The 20465-nt window shown below is 41.0% G+C and overlaps 1 protein-coding gene across 2 annotated transcripts; it reads right to left on the reverse strand.

Annotated features, from left to right (window-relative positions):
* Positions 1-8740: 8740 nt before the first annotated feature.
* On the reverse strand, positions 8741-19922 carry LOC120564433 (ladderlectin-like). 2 transcript variants are annotated; one of them, XM_039809394.1, is made up of 9 exons: positions 19816-19922; positions 19630-19745; positions 19249-19305; positions 18123-18179; positions 14090-14143; positions 13826-13917; positions 13611-13736; positions 9191-9290; positions 8741-9071 (listed from the first exon to the last, which is right to left on the reverse strand). In XM_039809394.1, the coding sequence occupies exons 2-9, from the start codon at positions 19691-19693 to the stop codon at positions 8998-9000; spliced, it is 624 nt and encodes a 207-aa protein (XP_039665328.1). In that variant the 5' UTR covers positions 19694-19745; positions 19816-19922; the 3' UTR covers positions 8741-8997. The 2 variants fall into 2 exon arrangements, with proteins under 2 accessions (XP_039665328.1, XP_039665337.1); XM_039809403.1 differs by having other exon boundaries at positions 19630-19738; positions 19816-19883.
* Positions 19923-20465: the final 543 nt, after the last annotated feature.

A 20465-nucleotide genomic window follows, 5' to 3' on the forward strand; every position in this document is an offset into this window, starting at 1 on the left:
TCACATAGCTAAAAAAAGAGAGAACAGATTTTATATATATATATAAAATGTAATATAAAACACAGGAAAAAATGTTGAAATAACTGCTTACTGTACCTCTCTCCACTGATCTCCACAGTAACCTGCTCAAAGGGCTCCAGGACTCTGCACACCTCCTCAACCACCTCCCATTCCTCTTGGGTCAGAGGATCAACAGGTGCACTGACAATGGCCAGGGTAGAGATGATGGCATCCTTTGACTTGAGAAACCGTTTCAACATATAAAATGTTGAATTCCACCTTGTAGGGCAGTCTTGTTTAGGCCTTAGCTCAGGCATTCACCTCTGGCATTGTGTAGACTTTAGTTTTTCAGCACCTACTGTGCTCCTGTGGAAATATCCCACAGCTGCCTTCACTTTGTCCACAGTGGGCTTCATCACCTTCAGAGCATCTCTTACAATCAGGTTGATTGTGTGGGCAAGACATGGATGATGGGTCCACTTTAATATTTTCACGGCTTTGGTAATGTTAGCTGCGTTGTCAGTAACACAACAGACCACTTTTCCATCTACATGCCATTCTTTTGTCACTCTCAACAGTTCCTCTGCCAAGTTCTCTGAGGTGTGTCTGTCGCTGAACTCAAAGCAGTCTAGAAGACAGCTAGACACAGCGCCGGCCCGAGCCTTTTGGGGGCCCTAAGCAGAATTTGATTTGGGGGCCCCCCTCCCACCACGCGGAGTCACCTGTGCTTGACGATTATTGACACAAATGTCACGCTATAATTATACATTATAAATGAATAAAGTGAGGTTATGTTTTAATACAGTGACAGAGTATGAACTACTGTCCCCCTGGGCACAGATGCATAAGGACCCTCCCCCTCTACTCTATTTGTGCAAAAGTGGGTGCAAACTGTGAGGGGGGGTCAGGGGGTGAAATGTTGAAAGAAAATGTTGAATGTGGTAGATGTGATTTACTGTATTCTGGTGCATTTTTGGGATGGTCAGCTTGAGAAGGGCAATACCTAAATTTGTTCAGATTCATAGCCTTTTGCTTTTTGACTTAATAAGGTAGTGACTTCACACAACTACTTGGGCTTCAGGGCCAAACAACATGTTCAATCCCACAGGACTTCATGTTCTCTATTTATCCTGATAGGGATGCATATTTAGATTTTTTGTCCTGACCGATAGCCCGCCCGTGTTAACCGCTTATTAACCGTTAACAATCAGCCGACTAAGTCCAAGTCCACCCTTCTGGGAGAGTTAGCAACCACATCAATTAGTTTAGCTGCATGGTTGTCAGCTGTGGGTTTGCCGGACATACGCTGTGTTAGTAGGAAGTAGGGCTGGGCGATATGCCTGCAAACAAAATCCCTGATTTTTTTCACCAAAAATCTGATTCATGATTTAAATCTATTCTTCCCCCCTACTTAAAATCAATCTGCAGTTGACAAATAAATGACAAGATCACACACACACACACACACACACATGGGACATGTATACCATTATGATTATTCATGCCAATTTTATGCAAATTCATTTGAGTGTTTTCCCTACCATTGTATTGGGGGGGCGCCCTCCGTAAAAGAATGACAAAATGATATTATGCTATTTATTCAACAAATTATATAATTATGCTAACAACAACTAAACGGATGCGTGAGATAAAGCTGTTTTCACACATACAGGTAATTCACTTCTCGTTCCTCAGTAAAAGTTCAATTCATTTTGACTTTAGTTGTTTAGTAGTTTGACTTGCTCCTGTTTTCACCTGTTGCCGAGTAATGTACATTAACATGCCATGGTCTCATGAGTGTAGCATACCTGTAGCCAGGGGCGTAGGCAGAAATTGTATTTTGGGTGGGCCAGTGAAAAAGTGAGTGGGCCTACAGTTTTTTGTAGAAAAAAATGACTTAAATAATAATTAAACCTTAGAGAGTAGAAAAGAGAATGGCTAAATTGCAAAAACAGTTACACCTTTATTTTGCAATATTTGGCAAAGGCAATAACAAAACACTGTCTAAACATCATGTTCAACCAACAGAGCTCAATAAAGGCTGGACAAACCAGCCTAGACATTAACCTGTCTATTTTATTCAGGCTAGTCAGCAGTGCAAAGACAGTTCCCTGAAAATAAAAGTAGGCTAAAAGTAAAAGAAATTGAAAAAATGAAAACTCTCAGCAGAGCACGGTTTGAAATAAATAACAACACACTCCAAATTATGTTAAATCAACCATATACAATGCAATCAGCCTGGTTGAAATTAATCTTTTGTGCCAAAAAAATAGCAACTCATTTAAACTAAACAATGTAGCCTATAAGGCATACAGCTATACAACACACCACTACCACTTAGTTAAATCACTTCACAGGCAAAAATTAAGGAAATGAGTTAAACAACATGCCTACCTTTGTTGTTTTCATTCTACAAACCAAGACGCAAGCGCCTGGGTTTAGTGTTGAAAACAGAAATGATCTCATCATAGTCCAAAGAGTCACAGACTTCTTTTTCAAAGGACAAAAGGCACAGGTTGTTAAGGCGGGTAGTACTCATGGCTGCTCTGAGGTCCGTTTTTATCCTACCTGCAGTGGAGAACAGTCTCTCAACACTACAAGAAGTCATGGGAAGGGTGATGATGACTTGTTTGTTGAGGTTTGGAAATATGTCAGGAGCACAAATGTCCAATACTTCCATAAGGGATGGAAATTCCAGGCCATTGGCTACTTTCCGATGCAGTTGCTCAATGAATACTGTTAGTTCAGCGTCCTCAACCAATATATGAAAGTGATCACAGGGGGCCCGCAGAGAATCCTTCTCTGCAAAAGTCTTAGACTGTGGGAGAAAAGTTGCTGCTGCCCTCATTATTCCATACTGATCCTCTTGGAAACGATTGTCCAGCTCTGCCAGCTGTCTGTCAAGGATGTCGTTCCATATGTGTCTTAGGTCATCATCATTTCTCACACTTGTTGCTTTCCCCAAACTAGTTGTGACCACTGATCCTGCAAGCCTTGCAGGGAGCTTTCTCACTCTGGTCCCAGCTGTGATGTCCCAGCTTGTGATTTCATTTTTCTGCATCAACTCTTCTGTTAGCTTCATTACTTACTCAAAATCACACCCTGAATTGTCTCTAAACCGAGCAAAGCTCTCTTTTAGTCCCAATTAGGTCGATGCACTCAGAGACTGACAATGTTGGGCTTTGTAAACCCCGTGTGGCAAAATCGCTCGTCTGACATAATTTTCCAAATGTGACGAGTAAAAATAAGAACTTTTTTGTTTGTATTTGTTGCAGCAGTGACTGCGCCTCAACCTTTGATTGGCCGCTGCTTTCAGCATACTCAGCAAGCACTTCTAATATTACGTCGAGTAACGTCAGTACTTTGCTCACTGCTCCGGATTTGGAGCTCCAGCGCGTGTCTGTGGATCGCTCAAGTTCCAAGCACGGGCGTCCTGGATGAAGCTCCTTTTGCGCTGCCACAAACTTTGCGTGTCTGCTGCTGCCTGTCATGAAACTGTGAATATTGTTCAGTGTATAAAAAAGTGTGCTGACGTGACCAGACACCTTTGATGCTGCACAGAGTACCAGATTCAGTCGGTGAGAGTTGCAATGGACATACATCGCTTGAGGAAATGTTTTTTTCAAAATCACATGCACACCTGCCTTGTTTCCTGACATCACAGAGGCTCCGTCGAAACTGAAGCCAACGCACAGAGATGGGTCAAGTTGCAGTGGTTCAATCAACTGTAGTATCTTTTCTGAAATACCACTTGCGCTCATGTCACTTGTGTCCATGAACCCGACTGCTCGTTCTTTTATTTTCCCTGCGTGAACATATCTCACACAAAAAGCCACCAGTTCACGCTTTGACTCATCCTTATATTCATCTGCCATAAGAGCATAATAGGTGCCCGGTGTTTCACAGACTTCTGCTTTGATTTTACGCAACAGCAAGGAGGCTGCGGACTCCAGCAGCTCATTTTGTGTATCTGGGCTCAGCAAAGTTCCGTTTCTGGGCAGCTGCTCTAGACGATTTTGGATCTGTGGATCATATTTGCACATGACCTTGAACAGTTCTATATATCTATATGCTCACCTGGTGTTTTTCACATGCCTGTCGTAGGTGCTTCCAGTCCACAAACCCCTCTCTCGCAAATGGGCTGTCAGCTCCACTTGGAAAATGTCTGCACATTTTACAGAAAATCGCGTCCTTGATTACACTGTACTCCAACCAAGGAAACTGTCCATACCACTTTGATGAGAAGCTCCTTGATTTTCCATTCTTGACAGTGCAGGGAAATACCTTCAAATTGGGTTGTGAAGGTGGTTCATCAATTGCAGTTAGATCGGCGGGTAAACCCGCGTCAGGCTGACCGGGAGAGAGTACCGGCACTGCCGCCAGGGAGCAAGCAGCGGCCGCCACCAGCGCCTGACTAGCCTTCTTGTGGGTTAATGAGTCCGAAGAACTGGGCTGGGTGGACTCGGTAGATGGAGGCAGTGGCGTGTCTTCTTCCTCAACTCTTGCTTTTTTAAAATAACACATTAAAGAAACTTGTTTAGCCATTATTGTGGCAATGTTCATCATTGGCTAAAAAAGCAGCTAGCAAAGAGCCCGCCGCCCAGAGAATCTTCCTTTCGGATCCCTTAGCAACCATAGCAACCAATTACGTTCCGGAAGGAGGATTTCTACAATTTACTTCAACAGTTCAATTTTATTAGGAAAACAAATTAAACACACACACACCAGTCATAAATCAGATTTCTATTAATATATTTTCTTAAATACATTTGAATAGTAAAAATAAACAAAAAATTATTAACTAAAAAACATTTTGATCAAACTTTCCTGGGCGGGCCAGTGAGTAATGTGGGCGGGCCAGTGCCGCCCTGGCCCATTACTGGCCACGCCCCTGCCTGTAGCAAGCTCCTTCGTAGTAACTAGCGGTAAAAAAAAAACAAAAAACATTGAAGAGGAGCTCCGTGCTATAAAGCGGTGATTGCTAGTTGTTTAAGCCGCTACAGACCTCCGTCACAGCTCGGTCGTATCAGCAGCTTAATGGTGCGTTGTAGTAGATGTGTTGAGCTGCAACCGAGTTCCTCAACACTGGGTCTCAACAGCTGACGGTGCTCCATGGTGCTCCGTCCAATACTCGCTCCGTCAGGTCAGCGGGTAAAGAGCACCATGTGCTGCCGGTCATTTCAGCGGAGATTATGGTTAAGTAAGTAATGAAACGACTAGTTAAGAAAATAACTAATATTAGCCGCTGTCGCTGCCATGTTGTTTGTGTATCTCCATGGCAAACGCGCGGGGGGAGGGCTGGGCCCATTCTGAACTACGGGGCCAGAGATGGGACCGGTCGGGTAATGTTAAGGAGAAAAACAACACTTCGATTTGCGGGCCCCTGGGGCTTCGGGGCCCCCAGCCCGCTAGTTCGCTTGCTTATGCCTCGGCGGCCGGCTGGGACACATTGAAAAATCTTCAATAAAGTGACATGTAACTGACATGTAATTAGTGGTTATCCTTGATGTCCAGCAGTCAGTGGTAAGGCAAACTGCAGTAGCTTTTTTTACTCTTTCCTGCACTGAAGCCCTTGTGTTCTCATACAGTTGTGGAATAAGTGATTTTGAAATTACTTTCCTGTTTGGAATTGCATACATTGGATTTAGACTACTGCTATAATTTCTAAAACCTCTGTCCTCCACGATCGAAAATGGCTGGAAATCGGTAGCAAACATTTTAGCCAATGCAATATCAATTTGGCCTTGTTTTGCTGCAGACAACCCAGACCAAACTGGTCCATTATAGAAGACTGTGTTGCTGTCGGTCGCGGATTAGACCTACTTGACTGAGTGGATACATCTCCACGTGAGGTGCTGGCTCCAGTCGCTCCACCACCGTCACTAGCGGGACTAGTTTCTCGAAGCTCCGCTAGCTTCACAGTTGGGTGCACAGTTCGCATATGCTGGTGTAGGTTGTGCGTAGAACCAGCTTTATATGAGATTTTGTTTTGGCAAATTCTACACTGTGCTTTAACATTGTCTTTCCAAATGCTGCTGTGCTTCCGACTCATTTTCCTGCTTTTGTTTTGTTTTCAGAGCTGTTTTTCCTCTCCTCTGTCCTCTCCTCCGAGTTTGACAGTGTGTGTGTGTGTGTGTGTGTGTGATGGCTCGGCCCCTCCCTCATGCCGTATAATTGGTTGACACCTTGTGTATGATTGACAGGAACAGAATGTGAGGCTGATCAGACAGTCGAAACTAATGTGTGCCTATATAATTATTCTTAACATCAGCATTACCTGAAGCCGAGGAAGGAGGAGAGGTGGAAGAAACAGCATCATGACAGGGAAGAAGCCGCGAGGAGGAGGCGAGTGACCATGTGTCAGTACCCGATCCGTTCCACCTGCACAATCCGTTCTGCGCATGCGCAAGATGTTCACACATGCGCTGTGGTACCAGGATTTACGACACTACCCAATCTGTTCCCACGCTAGCCTCCAGCTAACGTTAGTTTAGCTAATAGCTAATTCGGCGGACCGCTAGGTGATTATAGCAGTCTGCCGTTAGCCTCCACCGGGAAGCTAACGTTAGTTTAGCTAACGGTTAATTTGGCTAACCGCTAGCTGATTGTAGCGGTCTGCCGTTAGCCTCCACAGTTAAGCTAACGTTAGTTTAGCTAACAGCTAATTCGGCTAACCGCTAGCTGAGACAGCATGTAAACTTTAAAAGATCCTCAAAATAAAACTTGAAAATAAATGTTAACATATATAACAGCTGTTCCGTCAGTTCTACTTTACTTGTGCTCATTTAAAATACAATCACTCAATACTTGTCTTTATTGTTATTACTGTAATGTCTTAAGTTAGCTGTAGCCTGCTTTTCCCATTATGTTTGACTTAACGTTATTTTTAGACTGAATCTAGCTGTCCGTTCTGCCTGCACGATCCGTTATGCGCATGCGTTATTTTAGACTGAATCTAGCTGTCGGCTAGCGGTTAGCCGAATTAGCTGTTAGCTATCCCGCAGGAGGCTAGCGTGGAACAGACATAGGGAACAGATCGGGCAGGTCATAAAACAGTATTATCATCTGCGCATACGTCATGGCATACGTGAACATCTTGCACATGCGCAGAACGGATCGTGCCGGTGGAACGGATCGGGTACTGACACCATGACAGGGCCATGTGAGCGAGTGAGGAAAAGATGGAAGAGAGAAGATGACGATGTGGTAAGGAGTAGGTGTGTGTATGTGTGTCACGTCATAACGACAACAAGCGGTTTGAAACATTAAAGTTAGTGGCTGTCAGGTAACCTGAGCTTACATTGAAAATGCTAACGGTTAGCCTGTTGGGTAGCTGAAAAGTCTGTGTGATCTATAAAATCAGTGTTGATACAAGCATCAGTGTTCCTTGAAAATGGTTTTTTTTTTTTTTTTTTTTTTTTTTTTTTTTTCCAGGGCATATACTACTCTCAGCTTTATTGTTGCTTTTGGGAAGGGTTATGGTTATTGTATTTAGCAGACACTTTTGTCCAAAGCGACAATATATGAATCTTACAATAGTTAAAATTAAATTGAAAGTTGCTAAGCCAATATTAAGCAAAATAGTAATAATAACAATAACGGCAATACAATATCAAATATAAATAATAAAAAAATATAAACATACCATAAATATACAAATCATAACTCTAAGAATGAATGAATTATTTAAGTGTAAGATCAACAGATAAATCTTGACACCCCTCTTGAAGGATCCAAAACGATCACATGAACGCTGAACACTAGGCAACTCATATCGTAGAATGCACGCATATTTTAAGAGGACTGTCTGCAGGGAATGTGTCTGACCAATCACGGTGGGTGTGGGCCGCCTGGTCCAAAAATGCCAGGGCCGATTTTTTGTCCCAGTCCAGCCCTTCTATGGTCTAGTCTGGTCCTTTTCATGAGCATCATATTTTCTGAATTTTTTTGTGTGCAACCACCGGGACCTCATTGGAAAATATATCTACGGTAGAAAAATTGAATTACACATATGATGTTCGTCAATTTAAATGAAGTAGAAGTACAAGACTGTGAAAATATGTAATTAGAAAGACTACTCACTCCAAAGTCGCATAAGTGATGTCCAGCTGAAGCTACGATCACGAGCAACGAGTTCTTTTGCATTGCTGGATAGAACACATCAGGTAAGATAATGTTGTGTTATGGAATATAGCTTAGCTAGTTAGCTAGCAACCAAGTCAAGCAGCAAGTTAGGTGACGTAAATTGTGCAAGATGACATAAGCTGTAGTTCACTGAGCGGTTTCACACAAAACTAAGTGGTACTACGACAAACAGACTATATTCACGTGCAAAATTATCTTTTATATTGACCAACATCATATGTGTTATTCATGTCGTTCAACCCGTCTAGCTTTGAGGTATGTTTTCTCTCATTTGGTGGCTGTAACACATGCATTCTATTTAAGACAACTTTTTAGGACAAAAACTCACAAATGTATTTTTTATTGTCTAAAAATACAGTTTATTACACTCTTTAGGCGGATACAGCAATATATATTATGGGGTGGTGATGGTGCAGTGGATATGACACATGCCTTTGGTGTGGGTTCCATTCCCACTGCGATACATCAACCAATGTGTCCCTGAGCAAGACAGGCCTCTGACATATATATCAATTGTAAGTAGCTTTGGATTTAGATAAAAGCGTCAGCTAAATGACATGTAATAAATACAATCAACAATCACAACCCCTACAACTGATCACAACCCCTACAATTTATCACAACCCCTACAATTGCCTTACATTCCAAACTGTTGTTGTTAAAAATATACATAGGCTTAAAAAACTCATTAGACTGACATGGATTAAATTGTGCTGAGATTTGTGTTACAAATAGTGTGTATGAGTCCAGCATGTATAAATCATGACAGTGACATACAGTCTTATAATGAACAAACAGCAGCTTAAGTATCATCTGTAGAAGTCAGGAGGAGCACTGCACACACTGTGACGACTAGCAGTTTGTCTTTATCTGACAGACGAATGGGTAGCTATGGGCGCAGCCGTTATTGGACCAGCCCTTGGACGCTGCAAAAACATCAGCATCATCAGAAATGTCAACACAATGACGTCAATCAACTTGTATTAATGTATGATCAAGTGTTTTTTTCATGACAGTTGACTGTGTGTGGGGTTTCTATTCTTACTTTGAGAGTTGACCTGCAGGCACTGGTAACTGGAAGTGGAGCTCATTGATCCCTGGTTGGTATAGTCAAACGCTGAGCCATCTTCCCATCTCCAGAAACCCTGCAGGAAATCAATGTTACAGTCCCCTTCAGTACACGTTTAGTTGAAACACCTGCTAGTGTAGAATTAGAGCATTTCTGACTAAAACACAAACAAAGACTGCATCAATTTTCACAAAGAATGTTTCACTTTTCTAAAAGAAATTTATAATAATTTGAAAAGTGCTAAAATCACATGTTATATTTTACAAAATGAATTTCAAACCTATATTCCTAATGGATGAACTGAAAACTTCCTAAAAATGGAATTTAAGTGTAATACAATATGCACAGACTATGTTAATCTACTTTGATGGAAGATTAGGTTAAATGTTAATAAAGGGTAATTTCTGGGTTTTATTTCAATCTGGATCCTATTTTACCATGCATTGGTGTCTAAGTGACTAATGTAAACAAAGATCTTTGCAATAGGTCCAGTACTGAGCGAGAGCGTTGCAACTGGCAGCCATGAACCGGGCTGCAATGTAACCCTAGAGGACAAATGTGCACCGTCAGTTTCGTCCACTAAAAGTTCTGTTTTTACTACTACAGGTTCAGGTCAGTGTCTGACAACATTATGGAAAGGATCCCTACAGAGATAGACCTTTTTGTTAAAGGGTAAGATCCTTTTTGTTTAACCAGAAACAGCTTCAAAATCGCTATCGCCAAACAAACCAGACTCCATGTAAATAATCAGTACTTTTAGTATATAGAGCCAGCATATTTCCACATGTAAATGGGTGAATTAAGGTTTTGTTTCAGCTAAAACAGAGTGGTGATTGTTGGAATAGTGACAGATGAACCAAGATGGCCTTTAAAAGTTTTATTTTATTTCTGTAGACTTTAAATCAAGTGTGTCTCACAATGTTAAAATTACTGTTTAATTAAATGGAGTCTGGTGGTGTTTGGTGATGGTGATTTCGGGGCTGTTTCAAATAAAAAAAAAGGATCTTACTTTTTAACTAAAAGGTCTATCTCTGTAGGGATCCTTTCCATAATGTTGTCAGACACTTAGAATAATAATCTGAGTCTGTCACTTTTAGTGGACGGAAATTGAAGGTGCGCAAGTGCCCATTAACGTTATCTTGCTTAAGATGGACCATTTTCAAATATTGTTGCTCCCATCCCATTATTCACTTAGACACAAAAACATTAAAGGGGTGATAGAATGATTATATAGGGTATTTGACACTGTTCCTTATGGTCTCCTAATGGGGTATGTAACATTGGTTGGGCTGAAAATGGCCTGGTTGATATTTTATTGGCCCTTATGCACAGAGATGGGAAGTAACGAAGTACAAATACTTCGTTACTGTACTTAAGTAGATTTTTCGGATATTTCTACTTTACTTTACTATTTTTTTTTGTGGCGACTTTTTACTTTTACTCCTTACATTTTAACACGAATATCGGTACTTTCTACTCCTTACATTTTAAAAATTGGCTCGTTACTTTAGTTTTGTACAAGAGGTCGTAATGTCGGAGAATAGCGCGGACACGCGCCTCACCCCGCGAGCGGGCGCGTGCGCCACACAGAAAAAAGTTAGAAAAAAAGAAAGAGAGGCTGCTGTCCGGAGGATAATCAGTTGAGATGGTGTGTGTGCGTCCTTGAGAACTGTAAGTCGTATAACTTATGTTGTCAGTTAATGTAAGCCTGTTGTTGTATTGGTCTATAGTTCCTGCACAGTTAAAGTAGGTTAGCTAGTGATTTAGTTGTTTGTGTTCTTCACCTGTTAGCTAGGTTTCACGTTGCTTGTAAAGCATCAAAAGAGAGAAGTTGTCCGTGTTTTACAGACACACCTGGGGGGGGGGGGGCGAAGTTTGAAACCAGCATCAGCTTTAAATACGGTCCTAATCTAGTCCTCACTAGCAAGTTTCAAATAATTTCACTGGAGTTACCGTTATTATTTTTCACGTGATCAATACTGAATTCAATCTAATTGGATGGGAATATACTGTAGGCTACGTTGCATGTAACGCACCACTACAAGACGACTCGACAGATTCGGTCGCATTCTGCATTCATTTGCGGTAAATAATTGCAGCATGATGGTGGTAACGTGTGATGAAGAAAATGAAGAAAACAGAGATCCCAGAGATTAGGCAGACAAGCAGCAAGACATTCCCAATCATCCCTGGCCTTATCTGAGAGAGATGTTTGAGATAGGCTAGGAGGCGTCAAGTATGACTCCTGGCCAATGTGCTGTGTAACTCTAAAAGTATGGGGAACTTCTTAATTAATCTATGTTTAGTAATTCATATTGTATCCTTTATTTTCTTTCTATATTTGAGCACACACACATACATGTAGATTCCTTTAAATGTTAAGGGGACGATTAAAAAAGAGAAACTGGATCTGTGAATTCTCACAGAATCACAATTGAATTCATATCTTGCTACTCAGTCAGAATCTTATTAAGCTGGAGTCATAGTCTCTGTCACAATAATCATATATGTGATGTTTGGCAGACATCCATTTAAAATGTAGACAATGGCATATAAAGAGCCTGGTTTTTATGTCCACTGAAGTTTCTCATCTTGCACTCTAGTACGCGTGTGTGGTCCAGGTAGCTTTGCATAAAAAGTGGTTGTCATTCGCAAGGCTACTTTTACTTTTATACTTTAAGTACATTTCAAAGCCTGTACTTTGTTACTTTTACTTAAGTAAATAAGTTAAATCAGTACTTCTACTTTTACCAGAGTATTTTTTAACACAAGTATCTGTACTTCTACTTAAGTACGGGAAGTGAGTACTTTTGCCATCTCTGCTTATGCATCCCTGTGTTTTGGCCCTATTTGTAACAAGAGCTTTTCTTCCAAATATGGTATGGTCATGAATATTTAGATGAGCTGCGCGCTGATTGGTTGAGCGACTTGCCATACGCACACATTAGAGACGCGCGCTGATTGGTTGAGCGAATCCCCACATTAGAGAAGCGACAGAATCTCATATTCCAGACACTGCAATGTTTCATTACCAAATTCACTTCTGAGACTTTTTTAAGCGAGAAATCAATTATATAAAGCTGAAATATAATATGGGCCGTTTTACAAAAATTGATGGCTAATTGCAAATTTGGTAAGACGTGTCGGACTTTAGGAGCTCCACACAGTCTGACGAGAAAGCGACAGCCTGCTGGGCTCCATACCCAGCGCAAAGTCACCCTTTGTGGATACTGCATACGGGGCTCCGCGGCCAGCTGCCGGCATAACTATAATATATTTACAGTTTGAATTTCGTCACACCACTTATATGACATCATTCCCCAATGTCTTATAAAGCTAACCGTTGTGTCCAATTTGATTTTGAGGCATTTTTATGAACGCGAGGCGTCTTTGTAGGACGAGCAGCTGCTTGCTATATGTCCCATTCATTACAATGGGGAAATATCGCAGCTTGCTCACTTTCGCATAACTAAAGTATATTTACAGTTTGAATTTCGTCACGGCATGAATATTACAGGTTCCTCAAGGTCTTACAAAGCTTAGCTAACACTTGTCCGATTTCGGATTTCAATTGAATGTATTTTTGTGAATGTCAGAGTTAGGAGGCTAGCTAGCTCTCATTGATGGACTCCATCTCACCGCGGCTCTATCAATGAGACTCGCGGACAAGAGGCTTTATTTCCCCGATTGTTTGTTTAAATAACTCAACACACATACCCATTATAAGATTAACTGGAACCTGCGGGCTGCGGTAAAAGATTGCGGGCGTAACAAGCTCGCTGACACTGCGGTCAGGGCGGCGATGTAGCAACCCAGGCAGCACCAACACCGGCACTAAACTCCGACACACAGTCGGAGAAAATTTGCAATTAGCCATCCTTTTTCGTAAAGCGGCCCATATTTGAGCTTTATATAGTTGATTTCTCGCATAAAAAAGTTTCAGAAGTGAATTTTGTAATGGAATAGCAGAGATCTGTGTGACCTAGCTAGATTCAGAAGACTACCTGATCTCAGGTCAGTTGTGTAGCCTATGTAAATGTTGGGGCGTGACCGTTCTCTTAATACACCCATGGCTGTGACAAAGGTTCCGGATTTTGAGATGCTTACGCAAGCAACTAGCTTTGTTGGGATTCGCCCGTTTTCAGCGGCAGTTTCAAAATATGAGATTTTCATAGTAAAGGGGTGTCAGTGGGACTTTGAGCTTCTATGTATGTCCTATTTACCCACCGAACTGTCGTTATTCAACTATGACAAGGTAAAATTGGTTTTGCATTCTATCACCCCTTTAAATAAAATAGGGTCCAGGTTGAAGAAAACAAAGAGAAAGAGAAAAAGGAATACGTTGCAGTCTAGAAATCACTCATAAAATGAAGGCTTTTTAAATATGTGAACAAACCTGGAAATAGTAACCTCCAATCCAGGCAAAAGTGTGGCCACCAGTCTTGACCAGACGCTGGAGGAAATTATACTCCAAGACGTTGTGGACTGAAGCCAGACTGGCACCAAAGCCGGCACAATACCTCTGCAGGACAGGACAAGAGGAGAGGAGGAGTTTGTTTTTTAATTCAAAACAATGTTATACTGTACTGTTGTAATAAACTATGTTATTACCTCTGCACTGCTCCAGGAATAAGCCTGGTTGGCTAAGAAGTAGCAGTTACCACGGAAACTAAGCCAACCATCAAGGCAGAAATCAAAACGGGCTGGAACGATGAGAAAAAAAAAAAATAATTACAATCAATACTTCTTTTTTTACTCATTATGTGATTTCTTCAGTATCTCAGGACAGAAACGAATGTGAAGTTGTTCTTCTTGAACTCCAGCAGCAGCAGGCGCCTCATGTTACTGTGAAGATATGTCATGTGATTTTCTTACCTTGATGTCGAGCAGGTCCTCTGCCATCAGCAACATCAGTAGCAGCATCCATCTCTGTAAACCCAGTCACAACAGGTCTGTATTAGAGGTGCAACGATTATAAGGGTTTGAGTCATTGTTTATGAAAAGAAAAAAAGAAAATTCTCTGATTCCAGTTTCTTAAATGTGACTATTTTCTTTTTTTTGCTCCTCTGTGTCAGGAAACTGAATATCTGAGTTGTGGACGAAACAAGACATTTGAGAACACTTGGGCTTTGGGAAACATTTTTCACCATTTTCTGACATTTTACAGACCAAACAACTAATCGATTAAAGGTCCCATGACATGCTGCTTTTTGGATGCTTTTATATACAGTACAGCCTGTACTGTATATAAAATATACATGTACAGTGTATGTAATGTATGTACAGTACAGGCCAAAAGTTTGGACACACCTTCTCATTCAATGCGTTTCCTTTTTATTTTCATGACTATTTACATTGTAGATTCTCACTGAAGGCATCAAAACTATGAATGCACACATATGGAATTATGTACTTAACAAAAAAGTGTGAAATAACTGAAAACCTGTCTTATATTTTAGATTCTTCAAAGTAGCCACCCTTTGCTTTTTTATTAATAAGGGAAAAAATTCCACTAATTAACCCTGACAAGGCATACCTGTGAAGTGAAAACCATTTCAGGTGACTACCTCATGAAGCTCATTGAGAGAACACCAAGGGTTTGCAGAGTTATCAAAAAAGCAAAGGGTGGCTACTTTGAAGAATCTAAAATATAAGACATGCTTTCAGTTATTTCACACTTTTTTGTTAAGTACCTAATTCCATATGTGTTCATTTATAGTTGTGATGCCTTCAGTGAGAATCTACAATGTAAGTCATGAAAATAAAGAAACACATTGAATGAGAAGGTGTGTCCAAACTTTTGGCCTGTACTGTAGACCTTAGTGGTCCCCTAATACTGTATCTAAAGTCTCTTTTATATAGACCTCAGTGGTCCCCTAATACTGTATCTGAAGTCTCTTTTATATAGGCCTTAGTGGTCCCCTAATACTGTATCTGAAGTCTCTTTTATATATGCCTTAGTGGTCCCCTAATACTGTATCTAAAGTCTCTTTTATATAGGCCTTAGTGGTCCCCTAATACTGTATCTGAAGTCTCTTTTATATAGGCCTTAGTGGTCCCCTAATACTGTATCTAAAGTCTCTTTTATATAGGCCTTAGTGGTCCCCTAGTATCTGAAGTCTCTTTTATATAGACCTCAGTGGTCCCCTAATACTGTATCTGAAGTCTCTTTTATATAGACCTCAGTGGTCCCCTAATACTGTATCTGAAGTCTCTTTTATATAGGCCTTAGTGGTCCCCTAATACTGTATCTGAAGTCTCTTTTATATAGACCTCAGTGGTCCCCTAATACTGTATCTGAAGTCTCTTTTATATAGGCCTTAGTGGTCCCCTAATACTGTATCTGAAGTCTCTTTTATATAGGCCTTAGTGGTCCCCTAATACTGTATCTGAAGTCTCTTTTATATAGGCCTAAGTGGTCCCCTAATACTGTATCTGAAGTCTCTTTTATATAGACCTTAGTGGTCCCCTAATACTGTATCTGAAGTCTCTTTTATATAGGCCTTAGTGGTCCCCTAATACTGTATCTGAAGTCTCTTTTATATAGACCTTAGTGGTCCCCTAATACTGTATCTGAAGTCTCTTTTATATAGACCTTAGTGGTCCCCTAATACTGTATCTTAAGTATCTTTTATATAGACCTTAGTGGTCCCCTAATACTGTATCTAAAGTCTCTTTTATATAGGCCTTATTGGTCCCCTAATACTGTATCTGAAGTCTCTTTTATATAGACCTTAGTGGTCCCCTAATACTGTATCTAAAGTCTCTTTTATATAGACCTTAGTGGTCCCCTAATACTGTATCTGGAGTCTCTTTCCCAAAATTCAGCCTTAGTGCAGAATTACAGCCACTAGAGCCAGTCCCACAATGAGCTTTCCTTAGGATGTGTCATTTCTATAGCCTAGAAATCTAGACACACCCTAGCGGCAGCAAATTTAATTTGCAGCCAGGGGGGTCTAGGCACTCTCCGTTGGCTTGCGAGCTGGAAAAACCAAACTCTCTCTCACTGCTGCATATCCTCTTTTCACCTGGTTTCTGTTTTAGCTACAGAGTGAGACCTCTTTTCATCTTCTTCTTCTGTACTATCTTTGATTGCACTCGCACATGCTCAGTAGTTCAGATGTAGATCATGTCAGCTAGCTAACTCTAGAGACATTAAAAGACAGGCTGTTTCTCCAACTTCGGTCAGTTCCAAGGCAGGATTAGCTGGGAGACTTCTAAATGAGGGAGCACATGTAAGTAGTTCTTTTGTAGATTATGGTGAACTTGTGTGTGTTGTAGCAGTGCTTTGCTATTGAGAACGAGGTAGCATGCTAGCGTTAGCATGCTAATGCTAACGCTACGAGCTAACGGTTGTGGTTAGCCAGCTCGTTTCGGACTGTGACGTCACAATCCGAGCCGATTTTGACCAGCTCACCAGGAGACTGAAGGCAGGACACATTCAGAAACCGTATCTCACTCAAAAACAGCATGGATGGATTTTTGTCAAAGTTTGTATGTGTGTGGAAGCACCAGAGACACAAAATAACACCCCAAATCCCAGAAAAAGTGTTTTTTTCATAATATGGGCACTTTAAAAAAGGAAGATGTGTTCGGAGTTTTGCCGACCGGATACGGCAAAAGTTTAATCTATCAACTAGCTTCGCTACCTTCTTCGTTGCTCTGCCTGGTTGTAGTGCTATCCTATTACGTGCAGAGGGAATTTGAAAGACAACCGTTTATCCCGCCCCTCGGATTGAGCTCCGTCAATGGTGAGTTCCCAGACCCAACATCATAATGTGGGTCTGGCTTGTCAGGCTATCATTTCTGTGTCTGTAGCTTTAAATGCTATTGAGGAGGAGAGAGGGGGGGGGGGGCAAGATGGAGGGTAGGGGTGTGGCCTTGACCAACTGCCACTTTGCTCGTTTTAAAGCCATGCTCTCTCTCTCTCATGGGTGGGCCAAATTCTCTGGGTGGGCAAAGCAGAGAAAGGGGAGGTAACCTTGCTCCTTATGACCTCATAAGGAGCAGGATACCCAGGGCTCGGTTTACACCTATCGCCATTTCTAGCCTTAATATGTAGTGGAAAAAACACCCAATCTGGCAACACCAGCCACCAGTGTTGCACCGCCGCATGTGTCATCAAAACAAAAAGCAGCGTGGAGGCAACGAAGCAGCAAGGAGGCTTCATATGATCATTTAAACTAGTTTCATGACGAGGTCGGTGAGGATGCGAAAAATCTTACATTTCTGTGCAAACTTTGCCCGCCGGCTTTCAAAAAGAAAATCCGCACTTCAGTCCCATCCACAGCAAACCTCAAACGGCACATTGGACTGATTGGATATGAAGATTAAATCTGACGCATAGTTTCAGTGTTAAAACTGATAAAATAATTGCTGTCTGTGGTTCTATATGGGCTGTGGCAATAATTTTGAAAAATAATAGCTTGCGGCAACATATGGAAAAAAAGAACTATGAACTAGTTCATTTTTGGAACTGTGAAGTATGAACTATGAACTGAACTAGTTCTTTTTAAAAATTTTAAAACTTTGAACTAGTTCATGTAGAAAGGGAACTTTCCCAACACTGCCTGTATGAGCCTCCAGGTGATAAAAAGCAGCAGATTGGTTTATTGCTACATATTGCTTATTTAAAGGAATGCATGAATGAGGTTAGAAAGTACAATCGGACTGTGGTGTTCCCTTCACTGATTCGCCAAATTAAAAGTTTTCCTTCAGCTCAAATGGAAATTTCATTAATGATTCAAGAAGAAATTGAGCAACGCCTGCTGTGATGATACACAATGCTTCATGTTACAGCAACAGTATCTGAAGTGAAGTGAAGATGTTTGACAAAAGTACATGGTGACAGGTTCTGGTCTGTAATCTGACTGATCAACTTGGAAAGTTTCAAACAAAAAGCCAGTACCTGATTCTGGTGCAGGTTTGTTTTCCTGTGGTACTGCAGCAGCCTCAGCTACAACAACTGAGGGGGGAGAACGGCAAAGATAGTTGATGTAGATCAGTGTTTTACAGTAACCTACATCAGACTGGCATCAGTCTGTCCTTATATCTGTTTCAATATATCATCAATAAAACGGAGCGCTTCAGACATTTAAGGGTGAATACAAGAATACAGGTATATTCAGACAGACAGTATGAGAAAAAATATTTTTTTTACATTAAAGCATGTAAACATGTTCTAGAACTCCAAAATACAAGTATGAACATGAATATGAGCATGGTATGGGACCTTTAAACAACAACTGACTAAATATCCATTTGATATCGCTGATGAAAAAAGAGGCAAATAAATTACAACGGCTGTTATTGTTTAAACAATCACTTAATCCAAATGTCCTTCATGTTATTGGATGGCTACACTACACATATATTTCTCTGCGTGCCTGAACCCTCTTCTCAGTGACTTTGCCAAAAGCGAAGCCTGGAACAGCTGCAGGAGCTCCGCCAACGTGAGACAGTGATGAGAAGAGTACATGATGGCAACAGTGAGGCTTGGTCAGAAAAAAAAGAGAAGAAGATCTGCAGCTACAGAATAGCTGGAAGAATATTACAAACTTGAAGCGACACCTGAAAGCACACCTCACAGGTATTGGGGTAACGTTTGCAGTAAGATGTTCAATAATGTTACTTTTTAAAGATTATTTTTTGGGGGCTTTTCCCTTTATTCGATAGTGACAGTGGATAGACAGGAAAGGGGGAGAGAAAGAGAGGGGAAGACACACAGCGAAGGGCCCCAGGTTGGATTCAAACCCGGGCCGCTGCAAAGGACTCAGCCTACATGGGGTGCACGCTCTACAGGGTGAGCTAGAGGACACCCCAATAATGTTACTTTACTAGTCTCGCATTGCCACACCTATCTGCATAGTGCCACTTTTTAACTTATATAAACTAACAACCAACTGAATGACCATGCTACAGCAACATTATCTGAAATTAAATTAAATAAAGATGTTTGAGAAAAGTACATTGATAACATGCTGGTCTGTAATCTGACTGATCAACTTGGAAAGTTTCAAACAAAAAGCCAGTACCTGATTCTGGTGCAGGTTTGTTTTCCTGTGGTACTGCAGCAGCCTCAGCTACAACAACTGAGGGGGGAGAACGGCAAAGATAGTTGATGTAGATCAGTGTTTTACAGTAACCTACATCAGACTGGCATCAGTCTGTCTGTTTCAATATATCATCTACATTTCACAATAGTCTAAAATGTGTTATTGAAATGGTACAAGTATTTGAGTGTAACAATAACACATGTATTTTATATAACACCTTAAAATGTACTCCACGGCCCTTTACATAAAAACAAAACAGAAACCAAAAAAACAGTACAGATATACCAAATACAACGATAAAACAACAACAGTGAGAAATAATGCCAATAATCCCAGATTAAAAGCAGTATTATGTCTCACCTGTTGCAGCCCTGATGGACAGAGCAGCACAGAGGAGAACAGAGAGGACCAGCAGAATCTTCATGATGAAAGCTAATGAACGTCTGGAGGGAGGTGGATGCTCACAGATCTGAAAACTAGAAGCATTGAAAGGTAAGAGAAAGATATGAACGCAAAAAAAAGCAACGTTGAAGCATGACGACTTACAGAGAGAAGCAGCGGTCAGGTAAATGTTAAGTGCTCTTCGGGTACCAGACAGGTGAGTGATGACAGGAGTCTCTGTCCGATATATATATATGCACGCTGAATCACATTGATTAATATCTTTGTTGTGACAGAGTTGACCATATAACTTGTGGACTTTGCCTTGTGCGTCAGTATTGAGTTGTGTTGCAGGAAGACAGGACTGTTTTCCCATCAATTCCCATCAAGGTGGTTTAATAATCAATCTTATTTGAGTCAATAAAGTGGTGAAATGTCCCAGTAAACGTTTTATTGATGGTAAACACTGATAAACCTACTGCCTAAACTGGAACTACGAAATCTCAAACCTTCTATGGATGTGCAGGAAGAATTGGCTATAAGTTGAAAAGGAGACAGAGGTGTCGATTCAGTAATGTTACACATAAACAAACACACAAACATGCACGCACACACAGAAACACACACATCCACACACACAGAAACACACACAGACACATATACACACACATTCAATTAAATTCAATTTTATTTATAGTATCAAATCATAACAAGAGTTATCTCGAGACACTTTACAGATAGAGTAGGTCTAGACCACACTCTATAATTTACAAAGCCCCAACAATTCTAATAATTCCCCCAAGAGCAAGCAGTGC

This window comes from Perca fluviatilis, chromosome 1 (genome assembly GCF_010015445.1).
Source record: "Perca fluviatilis chromosome 1, GENO_Pfluv_1.0, whole genome shotgun sequence".
Taxonomy (NCBI): Eukaryota; Metazoa; Chordata; class Actinopteri; order Perciformes; family Percidae; genus Perca; species Perca fluviatilis.